Consider the following 12488-nt stretch of genomic DNA (forward strand, 5'->3'; position numbering starts at 1 on the left):
GGAAGTCCATGTCTTCTTAATAGTCTTCTCAAGCACCACAGCTCAAAGGCACCAATTGTCCTTCTTTTATCATCTCTAGTACAGAGGTAACTCGTGTTGCTGTGATGCTGAACACTGCGACAGTGATGTGCCAATTGTGGTAATGGGTACCCATGGTGGACAGTGTTGGCTGGAGCTTACCAACTAAAACAAGTCTGGAAGCAGGAGCAGCATCCACTTCCGAAAAAGCTTGCATCTGGAAACTCTATGCACGAAAACTGCTAAGGCCATTCGTTCATAGGGTCACTATGAGTTGTCTATGACTCTATGGCACCAAACAACAACAGTCATTGTTCAGCTTTCTGATGCATAGCGAGTAATTGCAAAGACTACAGCCTGGATCAGGTACACTTTAGTCTCCACACTGACATCGTTGCTCTTCAGTATGTTGGAGAGGTCCCTGATGGTCAGCTTTCCCAATGCAATTCATATTTTTATTTCCAGGCTACTGGTACCAAGAGTGTTGATTGTGGAGCCAAGCAAACTAAAGCTGTTAACAATCTCAATCTTTTCACCATCTATCATGATGCTGTCAATTAGCCCAGTGGTGAGAATTTTGGTTTTTTGATGTTGAGTTTCCATCCACATTGAAGGCTGCAGTCATTTTCCTTCTGCAGCAAGTTCTTCAGGTCCTCTTGTTTCAGCAAGCAGGGCTGTGTCCTCTGCATAAAGCAGATTGTTGATGAGTCTATCTTCAATCCTGATGCCACACTGCTCCTCATAAAGCCCAGCCTCCCTGATGATCTGTTCTGCATACAGACTGAAAAGGTAAGGAGATAGGGACACATCCCTAGCATACACCCACCCCAATTTTGAACCATGTAGTATTTCCTTGCTCTGTTCTGACGACTGCCTGGTTCAAGTGTAAGTTTGACATAAACACAATCAAATGTTCTGGGATTCCCATCCTTCTCAGAGTCAGCCACAGTTTGTTGTGACTCACACAAACACCTTTGCAGAGTCAATGAAACACATTCCTCTGGTACTCCCTGCTTTCAGTCAAGATCCATCAAACATTGGCTATAATATCCCTAGTGCCACAGCCTCTTCTAAACCCAGCCTGTACTTTAGGCAGTTCTGTTGATGTGCTGTTCATCATTTCTGGATCATTTTCAGTAGAATCTTGCTTGCATATGATATCAATGATACTGTTCAATAATTTTCCACACTGTCGGGTCACCTTTCTTTGAAAGTAATATGAATGATTTATTCCTTCTTTTTTTTAACACACACCCACTTTTATGACAGCATTTTTTATACTAGTTTACTTACAAAATTCAAATATTGTTTTTGAGAACGGATTCTTCCAATTTCCCACATCCCCCTCCATCAAACTGTACAACTCCATGATTAATGATTTATTTCTTCTTAATGTTTTCTATGAATCTTAAATTTTCATTCTGCTGGAATATATTGTTATAACAACAAAAACAAATAAGAGTAAGACATTTAAATGGATATTTATAGGGCAGCTAAATAGGTTAAAAACCTAAGGTTGCTTCTAGATGTTAAAGAAATAAAAACATTTGTTTCAGTGAAAAAAAGAAAACAAAGATCCTCACCACCAGACCAAAAGGCAGTATCATGATAGATATGTATGATCTATCATATGTAGATTGCCAATCTATAGATGGAGAAAGGATTGAAGTTAATGATTTCATCTTACTTGGACCTACAATCAACAACACTCTTGGTATCAACAGTCAGGAAATCAAAAGATGAGTTGCATGGGGCAATCTGTCAAGAATCTCTCTAGAGTTCTAAAGAGCAACAATATCAATCTAGAGATTAGGGCTTCACCCAGGCATTTATCCTCTCAATTTCTGTTTCTGAGAGGTGGACAGTGACTAAAGACAACAGAATTGATGCTTTTGAATTTTAGTGCTAGAGATTAGTGACTATACCATGGACTACCAAGAGAACCAACAAGTCTGTCCTAGAGAGGGTGAAACCAGTTTGCACTTAGGAAGCAAAGATTTTTCTGTCTCCCATTATTTGCTTAGGTTGTCAGGAGGGATCAGTCCTTGGAGAAGGACATCAAGCTTGGACGGGTAGAGGGTTAACACAGGAGAGGAAGACCCAGGATGAGATGGATTGACACAGTGACTGTGGCAATGGGGTCAGATGTGTCAGAGATGGTGATGATGACTCAGCATAGGGCAAAGTTCCAAGCTACTATTCATAGGGTCACTGTGAGTTGTAGTCAACTCATCAGCACATAACAACTCTAATTATTCTCATTTTGGAACCAACACATAGTTGACGCTCCATTCAGTGAGCTTCCGAGGCTGCAAATTCTGGAAGAATTTGCCCATCAGGAAGACACTGCCCATTTGTCTTCTTCAGAGCTGTTGGCGGATATGAACCACCTGAGAGGCCTGGTCTTTGGGTTAGTAACACAACTCCTATCTTGTGTCATTTTCTCAGTCTCTGAAACACTCAAGTCCATTACTGTAGTTACTGTGTCAATGCACCTTGTTCACAGTCTTCCTCTCCTTTGCTGTCCTTCCACATTTCCAAGCATGTTATTACTCACCAAGGAATAATCTTTCCTAGCAACATGCCAAAAGTACTGTGACAGCACCTTCTCTAAGACATATCTGTTCTTTTGGCAGTCCATGGGATACTCAGTACTTCTCTAACACCACAGTTCAAAGGCATCAATTTTTCTTTTTATCATCTGTATTTATCCAGTTCTCAGCAGCACAGCAAACGAATGGAAAGTCTATGCTCTGAATCTGGCACACCTTAATCTTCAAAATAACATTATTGCTCCTTAATAATTTGGAGAAGTCCTTGCCTACAGACTTACCCAGTGCAATATGTCTCCTCATCTCCCGACAGCTATTACCAAGTGTATTGAGTATGGATTCAAGTAAGATCCCCAATACAAATCTCAATCAAACTTGCTAAGAGATTTTTGCTTCCAGTTTGGGGTGACTGTGCAGTTTCTTCTTCAAATTTTTCTATAGTTAAAAGACTTTTAGTAAATACTTACAGATCTGATGATGAATGTATGTTTAACCCTCAAAGAAACTGACTGACAGATTGGTTGTCATTTTGCTTTCCTATCAGTGCCACCCTTGCCAATACGAAAGTTGGACAGATTTTTAAATTTTAGTCATGGTGAATATATAGTATCATATTATAGTTTTAGTTTACATTTCCTTACTGAATAAAGATGTGAGAAATTTTTAAAAATTTTTTTATTATTATTAATTACTTTGTGTGTGTACTGTCAAATTAGATCTGACTGGTACAGAAGGAGATTGCCCTTCCTTCTCCAGCAGAGCATCTGGTGGATTCAAACCGTGTGCCTCCTCTGGGATTGCAGTACAGCATGAGGAATCTTAATGTGCTTATTTACCATTCACTTCTTCCAAATCTTGTGCCCATTTTGTGGAAATTGTCTTCTTATTGAACTGGAAGATGAGTTTATCTTTCAAACACCCCTTTGCTAGATCTCTGTTTTGCAAATATTTATCAGTCTCGCTTGTCCTTTCTTTTTTATTGTGTCCCTTGAAGAGATGTTTTTATAATTTTTATAAAGCCCAATTAATAAACTTCCTCCTCCCCTGATTCAGGCTTTTTTTTAAATGATCTAAGAAAAGGTCACAAAAGCATAACCTGATTACTTTTGTCTAGAGATTTTTATAGTTTTAGTTCTTACATTTAGGCCTGGGGTAAATTTAATTTTTTTGTATAGGGTATAAGGTGTTAAAGAAGAGCACTGGACATGGTAATAAAGCCCCACAGATGGACCTTAGGAAAAGTGCAGCTAAGAGTCTTGGAGGTAAGGATGATGTTGTTTCATCTCACATATTTTGGGTATTGGAGAACTAAGAGAGGCTGTTGCTTGGAGAGGGACATCATGCTATAAAAGGTGGAAGGTCAGTGAAGGAGAGGGAGACCCTCAACAAGATAGATTTAACATGGTGACTGCAGCAATGGGCTCTAGTGTGTTAGAAATGGTAAAAATGACACAGGGTGGGTCAGGGTTCAGGTCTGTTGTTCATAGGGTTGCTATGGGTTGTACTTGATGGCACTGAAAAACAACAAAAAAACAATAAGGTTTGAACCCATGTAGAAGCAGAATTTGTTAAAAAACAATTTGTTCAGGAGGTGCTGGTGGCCTAGTGGCAAAGAAGCTGCACTGCAAATCTGAAGGTGCTTGGTTCAAATCCACCAGATGCTCTGCTGGAGGAGGGGTAACCTCCTCCTGTGCCAGTTGAATCTGAGTCACAAGAAAAAATTGTTCATGGCTCTATTTCTTTACCTTTGATCCATATTTATCCTTACACAGTACATTGTGATTACGGTAGCTTTATGCTACACTGTCAATATAATGTCGAATTTATAGTGTCAAATTTAAATTCAAAGTATTTTTTTCAAAGTAATTCTTTACAAAACTGTTTTTGCTATCCTGAAGTCTTATTTCAATATATGTCTTCTTGGACAGGTGGAAGGTCAGCAAAAGAGAGAAAGACTTTCAATGAGATTGACACAGCGGTTGTAGCAATGGGATCAAGTGTATTAGAGATGGTAAGAATACATCCGAGTTCAGATCTGTTGTTCAGAGTCACAATGAATCATACTCCACTTCATGGCACTTAACACAAGTTTTAGAATTAGCTTCACTAGCTTTACAAAATTTCTGAATTCCAGAACACTTGTCTGTGCTCATGTGAAATCTACACTTGGATCAGGAAGCAGTCCTCCTAACAGAGTAAGTAAACACTGCATGTTTCAAAATCAAGAAAGGGTGTGTCAGGAATGTGTCTTATCTCCATACCTTTTCAATCTATATGCAGAACAAATCATCCAGGAGGATGGACTTTATAAGCAGGACTCAGATTTGGAGGAAGATTCATTAACAATCTATGTTATGTTGATGACACAACCTTGCTTGCTGAAAATGAGGGCCTGAAGAGCTTGCTACAGGTCTGTAGTTTGCAATATGGATTGCACCTCAACATGAAGACAAAAATTCTCACCACTATGTCAACTGGCAGCACTATGATAGATGGAGAAGTTGAGACTGTTAAGTTTCATCTTGCTCAGATCCACAATCAAGATTCTTAGCACCAGCAGTCAGGATACCAAGATGAGTTGCATTAGGAAAGTCAGCCGTCAATGTCAGTTTGAGACTAAGGTATGCCAGATCCAGGCCATGGTCTTCACAATTACTTGCTGAAAAAAGAGCTAAGGCCTTGTGGGGACAGCTATGTCTGACCTTTAGTGACTTCCCAAAGGGAAACTGTCCCTGTTAACGGCATCATTAACACAAAACCAACTCCCATGAGGTTAGACATGTTCTCTACAATCCCATACATCTTTCTACTCCTCTCAAGACCAATCTTACTGTTTTACTGGGTCCAAGATTGGATGAGACAGTTCACAGGCCACACACAACCATACTAAGTCAAAAGGTTATTATTCAGCTAAGAGGCAGAATGCAGTCAGGATGGCTTCTGAAATGTGCTCACAGGCACCCCTGTCTTGTGGCTTTAGGCTAGTGTTAGAAGTTCTTAGTCCTGAAAATTCTGGGCCTGCCCCACCCCTACCTTATAGCTCCGACATAAAGAACATCTGGGGTCCAGGAAGGCATCAACAATCCAGCGTTTTGTACCACATCCTCCTAAATGCCTCCTAGACCAGACCAGAGACTCCTAGGACCCCTGGAATGCTCGCCGCACATCCTGCATGCATCTGGTCATTCTTAGGATTAATTTATCATGTTTCCTGTCCCTGTTCCACTCCAAGTGCCTCCCCTTCTTCCCACAAACTAGGCTTGAGCCACAGTGTCCTGTTCTTCCTACGTAGAGGCTACCTGGAGGAAAATGCCAATGATTAATATTGCCCGACAGCAGAAGAGGCACCCTACAGGACTGGTAGCGCCTACTGCTGGGGGTACAGGATCCACAGGATACCAGGCCATGAGATGGCTGTGAAGTCACTTTACTGGCTTGATGAGCTCTGACTTCCCAGTTCTATTTGAATGGAGAAGGCCCTTTGAACTTACCTCAATGCATGTACAAAATATACTCATTAAAGGTCAGTTGATTATTAAAAAAAAACAAACCAAAAAAAAAAAAAACAACCCCAAACCACAAACAAACCAAACTAAGACTTGAATGGAGATAGGTACACCTATGTGCACAGCATGCATTGTTCATAATAGCAAGGATATGGAAACCCAAATGCCCATCAACAAACAAATGGACTGAGAAATTGTGGTACATTCACACAATGGAATATTACACAACACCAAGAAATAATGATTTTTGCTAAATACTATTTATATACATATATGTGTAGCAGTTTCATGGGCAGATTGGGAAGGAATGAAGCAATAGGAAAGATTCAATGGGGACTTGAAAAGACAGGGTAATAATAAGCATAAATCAATAGTAATTGATTATATAAAATACAATGCATGTGAATTCATGAAACAATATAAATGGAAGATTGTATAAAGCACAATGTACATGAATGAAACAATGTAAATTAATTACTATGTGAAAATTAATTTTTAAAAAACCCACCCAACATTTCTTTTCCCTTAGGGAATCTTCCCTGTTAAATGGTAATTGCAAACAACCATTGTGGGGTCAGATGGTGCTACATGAATAAAAGGGATTCAGATTTCTGGTTGTTCACAGGTCATTTGACAATGCTAGCGTACTATTTTTTAAAAAAAGATAGATTTTAAATACTCCCAGATACATGCAGACATCTTTGAAAAAAACAGTAGTTTCTATGAATTACAAAGTAGTGCTGTTTGTTATTCTGATTCATTGCACACATCTTATTTTTAATAAGTAGATCTCAGAGATTGACATCATGGATGTTTTCCTAACAGATGTCATACGAACAGCATGACCATACATCTAGTTCTGCTATCAACCAATCATTCAGAATTGGGGTCAGGCCTGAATGACAGCATTTAAGCAAGCCTTTCATTTTACACAAATGACAGGATTTTCAAACTTGCGATATTGTTATGTGGCACACACATTCATTTTATGTATTTATATTGAAAAAGGCTAAACTTAAGGGGTGGAAATGAGATAAAAATGAGTGGTTCCATTAGAAGATTCCAGAAGAAAATAAAACACCCCAAAAATCAATGTAGCAAGGTTAACTGACAGTTTCAGGAAAGGCAAAAATAGAAGTAAGACTTGAAATAGATTTTTAAAGTTGTTAGTTATGCTTTGGTGACAAAATGCAGAAGATAGTGTAAAAGGAAGAGAGGAAAGTCCATTTTTTGCTATTTTGCAGAACCCTTTGCTGATATAGTGGGTATGCTGGACTGCTAACTCAAAAAGCCATCAATTCAAACTCCCCAGCTGCCTGGCAGAAGAAAGATGAGGCAGCGTGCTGCTCCAAAGGTTTGGAAATCATGGGGTAGTTTTCTTCTGTCCTACAGGGACACGGGTTGGAACTGACTTGATTAGCAATGAGCTTTTTTGCCTTTTTGTTAACTGAGGCCACTGCCACTTTGCCCTCCCTTGTTACATGACATTGTGGCACTTGATTTCTTTAATTTTAGGAAACTAATTAAAATTACATTATATGTAGTCCCTGAGTATGAATATCTCACTGGTAATTCTTATCTGTCCTTCACTATTATGTAAATTCGCCCTTGTAAAAAGAGTGAGTTCATTGTTGTTAAGTGTTAAGGGTCAATCTCACTATCCCTTGCTGTGCTTCAGCTCACAGTTATTGTGTCATGTTTCCTTAAGTGACCTTCCGCCTTTCCAAGCATAGCTTTTTCTAAGGACTAGACCCTCTTGATGACATGGTAAAAGGAAGTCTTACCATCTTCTAAGAAGCCCTGTGATTGCCCTCTTCTCAAGAGAATCAACCCTTACTTCCAACAAAATCACAATCACCTTTAGTTGCTGTACATAATTCACTGGAAAAGTTTCAAGTTTTCTTGCACTAAAGTAAGGCTAAATAAGAAAGATACACTTGGGAATGGATCCTGTTCAGATCTTGGGAACAATCTATACTAACAATATAATTATTACGACTTGAGTAAAACCTGTGTTGTTGTTACTGGTGGGGAAGGGTGGAGGAATGGGAGAGGAATCTCAGCTCATAAACTCTGGAAGGCTGGGTTGCTCTTAGGTTCCATTACGCTGGTTCTGACTCACACGACAGGATGAAATATTGCCAGACTTGGTGCCGTCCCCACCATCTCTGCTTTGCTTCCTTCATTCCCTTGTAGCAACCACTGTGCAAATCTGTCTCATTTGGGGTCTAGTTCTTTTTCAGTGACCTTCTCATTTTACAAGCATGATGCCCTTCCCCAGGAACTGGCCCCTTCTGATACCATGTCCAAAGTATGTGAGTCTCGTCATTTTTGCCTCCAAGGAGCATTCTGGTTACACTTCTTCCAAGACGTGTTTGTTTGTTTGTCACGGAAGTCTTTGGTATATTCCACATTTTTCATGACACCACAATTAAATCTTCCCCAGGCTTCTTATTCACAGTCTAACTTCCACATGAAAAGTCACAGTATCCCTTAATACAATGGTCCTCCAACTCGTATGAGCAGAATCGCTACGAGACCTTGTAAAAACACAGATTGCTGCGTTTCATTCCCAAGGTTTTCATTCATTAGGTCTGAGAACCTGAACTGTTAACAAATTCCAAGATGGTACTGCTGCTTACTTACAGAATCACTGCTGTGATGGAGTTGACTGTCAAATAGGAAAACAAACAAAAAATCCAGCCAACTGAACATGAAGGGAAAACACTAACTGTGCAAGTTTCGGGGTACAGGGAATTACTGATAAATTTATTATTTGCTTAAAATAACCAAGAACTAGGGGTGCACCAATCATCAGTGACCACAACTTTTTCAATATTAGTATTTGGAGGAAATGTCTTTCCATGGATGAACATAAAATTGGATTCATATTACTATTTTAAAAAGAAATGGTTTATCTTTGTCTACTTAAAAACTCTTCTGGAATCCAGTATTATGACAGTGGACTTGATCCAGCCTATTTAGTTATGTTTTAATACCATTTTAAAAATAGGCCTACATATTAAAAAAATTCCTATTTCTAACCGGAGTAAAATATATAAGAGTGTCCAAATTTTTTTTTTAAAAACTCTATTTAAGATCGTACTCTTATTTCAGTGTTTTTAACCTGATTATTAAGGAACAGAAGAATATTCATAGAAAAGAATAGATTTGAGAAATATATTTGATGGTAACCACGTATTAAAAACATGTTTCTGAAAAACAAAAAAACAGCCACCAAACAAAACATGTTTCTATTAAAAACATTCTTAATCTTAGATACAGAGCACCTGATATCCGGACCCAAATGAGCTTTTATTTTACAGTTTAAAACAAAGGGATGAAAATACATTACAGTAATTAGTGAAGCCGCTCTAGTTTAGCCTGAAGAGACTTGAAGTTCCCTGTAATGGCTTGTACTGCTGCTGAAGAGCTCATAGACTGGAGCTCAACCAGGTAACCACAAACAGCGTCCAGGCAGAGATTTGTGAATCTTCTCCTGTAGAGCAATAGACACTTGATCAACTATTCATGCATTTAGAAATACTTCTTCCTCTAGCACACCTCTAAAACGTCTGCTAACTTCCCTTATTATTCTGCAGATAGGCACAAGAAGATATGTTTAAGTGACAAATAATAAAAACAGATATTAAAATGAAAGGGCAGGTAGACCACTATAAAACCATCATTTTCCACTTGAATATTATCACAATGATGAGTCATATTAAAATTGGAAATTCTTTTGCAATTTTCAAAGACTATTTCTTGAGATGGCCAATAATCTCAGAAAGATTCAGTTAGAACTGTTTTGACCTGAGGCCACTTATGCAAAGTAGAAAGAAGTAAAGCTAATCTATAAATTATACCTTTTCAATTGTAAAAGGATCCAAGAGTTGAAAAAGGTAAACAGTCCTACTTTTCATATATGTTGCTTAACATTATTCTCAAATAGCTGTTAACGTGTACAAGAACTTGAATTTCCTAGATTTCTGGAGACCTGCCCTATTGTTCTCCATTCTCTCCAAATTAGTTACCCAGAGAGGAAAAGAATCTAAAACCTTTTGCAATCTCCTCCCATCCAATAACTACCTAGGAAAACCCGCCAGTGGGTCAACTATGGGTCAATTCTGACCTGCGAGTACACAACAACATTTCATAATTACCTCTCATAATTTAGAACTTGGCTAGGATTCTCAACATATCTTGTTAACAATACATGTATACAGTCTAGAAGGTGAAGAGGCTTCTTCATTCTGTTCCAGAATGGATCCTATTAGGAAAGTATGTAACGTGAGTTGTAAGGCAAATGGCACTGGCTGATTTTTAATCATTTATGTTAGTTAAAACAATCATCAAAGAACTAAGTGCAACTTGTTGCTATTAAAAAATCAAATTATGTTAAATACCTGGTTATAATTAGTATTTGAATTATCCTAAGAATGGCACTATGTTATTTAGTAAGAATATCTTAAGTATTAATATACTTTGTAGACTATATAAACTTCCTGCTCAGAAATATGTGACACCTGAGATGTGACATATTTAGAACTTTAAGAGACTGTATCAGCACTCAAAGAATCTTGTTTTTAGCTCCAGCATCAGTAGTTACAAGTGATCTGACTTGAGACTTGAGCCAAGTTTAACATTCCTGCCCTTTTGTTACCATAATATGAGGATGAGATTTATCAATTTCATTATATGCTTTTTGTGATACTCAAATGAAAGACACATAAAAGTACTCTGGATACATTCTTTGTAAGGAAAACAATTTAAAAAAAAAAAGAAGAAAGGAGGAGGAGGATAAAAAGCACTCTGGAAAGAAGCTCTGATGGCCTAGTGGAAAGAAGCTGCACTGCAGTCCTAGAGATACATGGTTCAAATGCACCAGATGCTCTGCTGGAAAAGGAGAGGCAATCTCCTCTTCTACCAGTCAGATCCGATTGAACAGTACACACACACACACACACACACACTCAAAAAAACAAAACACTACTCTGGATACATTAAAACCACTTGCACTAAAGCTGTCTTTTTTTTTAAAAAAAATTATTTTGTGTGTGTGTACCGTCAAATCAGCACCTCTGGGATTGCAGTGCAACTTCTTGCCACTAGGCTACCAGAACTCCCTTAAAACTGTCTTTTTTTTTAAAAAAAAACAAAACGTAAAGATCCACAGATTTCAGTCCAACCCTACCAGTTACCAATGAGTGAAAGATGAGGCTGTCACACATTAAGACTTCCAGGCCTGGAAACCCAGCAAATGGTTACCATGAGTTGGCATTGACTAACAGTAGTAGATCAGTGTAAAGAAAGGCCCAAAGGGAGGGTCTGCAAAGTGTGCAGAATCAGAAGTTAACCCTATATCAGGCATTTGTAACATGAGGCCTTAATGTAACGTTATTTTAATCCAAGTAAATGATTCACACACCAACAAATTAAAAAAAAAAACCCAACTCAAATGATACACAATGGAATGTGTTTAGCCCACGTTTTGGTCTAGTCTACTGGCAAAGTAAAACACACACGTTTGTTGATACTCTGAGATACTATTTTATTTTTATCATATCAGAAAAGCAACTATTAGAAAAGTCTGTGTATACTATCTATGTTCATAGCAGTGTTATTCAAAATAGCAAGAAAAAGAAAACAGCCCAAATGGTCATCAATAAGTGAACGGATTGAAAAACTGTGGTTCATTCACACAATGGAATCCTATGTAGTACCACAATGGAATACTATTGTTGCACTAAGGAGCAATGATTTAGTAAACTACCATATAACTGTGGGAGAGGCTAGAGAATTGTGCTGAGTGAACTCAGTCTCATAAGAACATACTAAGCAAAAGACTACTATTATAAAAATAAAAGGATAACTAGAAAGATGTGTCCAAAAGGAGAAAGGGAAGGAAGAAATGGTGGGAAATAACTAGGACAGCATTTTGGTGAGGGGGAGTGTGGGTAAATTAGGGAAGATTCATGGGAACCTGAAAAGGGCTAAATAGAAAGCAAAGCTCAATGGTAACTGATTTCATAAAACACAATGTATATGAATGATTGTATGAAATACATGTATAGGAATTTTGTATACAAATCAATACAAAGTAAAGGAAAAATCTAAAGTATGATCCTTTTTGATAGACAACTAATGAAGCAAATCTCTCCTGCTAAGATACTTACAAGTTTGTAATCAAAATAACTTCACTCCTATGTCTAGAAGGATTAGTTTATGAAACGAAGTATTTTCATTTCCTTACCCGTGATTTGAATAACTGATCATACACTTCCAGTAGTCTAGGTAATGGCACTCCAATTTCATGCATTGTTTGTATTACAAAGCCAACATCCCAGTTCAAAGTGCAAACTTGCTGTTCTAAGAATTGTACAATAAAATCTAAAGAGGAAGAAGATTATAA

At 38.0% G+C, this 12488-nt stretch overlaps 1 protein-coding gene across 2 annotated transcripts in view; it reads right to left on the reverse strand.

The window, feature by feature from the left end:
• Positions 1 to 9375: 9375 nt before the first annotated feature.
• The window catches only part of NUP155 (nucleoporin 155kDa), an 81298-nt gene continuing 78185 nt past the window's right edge, over positions 9376 to 12488 (reverse strand). For both annotated transcript variants that reach the window (XM_006889535.1, XM_006889534.1), the window contains 3 exons: positions 12330 to 12466; positions 10240 to 10346; positions 9376 to 9575 (listed from right to left, as the gene is read on the reverse strand). In XM_006889535.1, the coding sequence (XP_006889597.1) occupies positions 9437 to 9575; positions 10240 to 10346; positions 12330 to 12466 (383 nt within the window). In that variant the 3' untranslated portion in view covers positions 9376 to 9436. The remainder of the gene's footprint in view (positions 9576 to 10239; positions 10347 to 12329; positions 12467 to 12488) is intronic.

The sequence above is a fragment of the Elephantulus edwardii genome, unplaced genomic scaffold (assembly GCF_000299155.1).
Source record: "Elephantulus edwardii isolate Elephantulus edwardi_28Jun2011 unplaced genomic scaffold, EleEdw1.0 scaffold00079, whole genome shotgun sequence".
Taxonomy (NCBI): domain Eukaryota; kingdom Metazoa; phylum Chordata; class Mammalia; order Macroscelidea; family Macroscelididae; genus Elephantulus; species Elephantulus edwardii.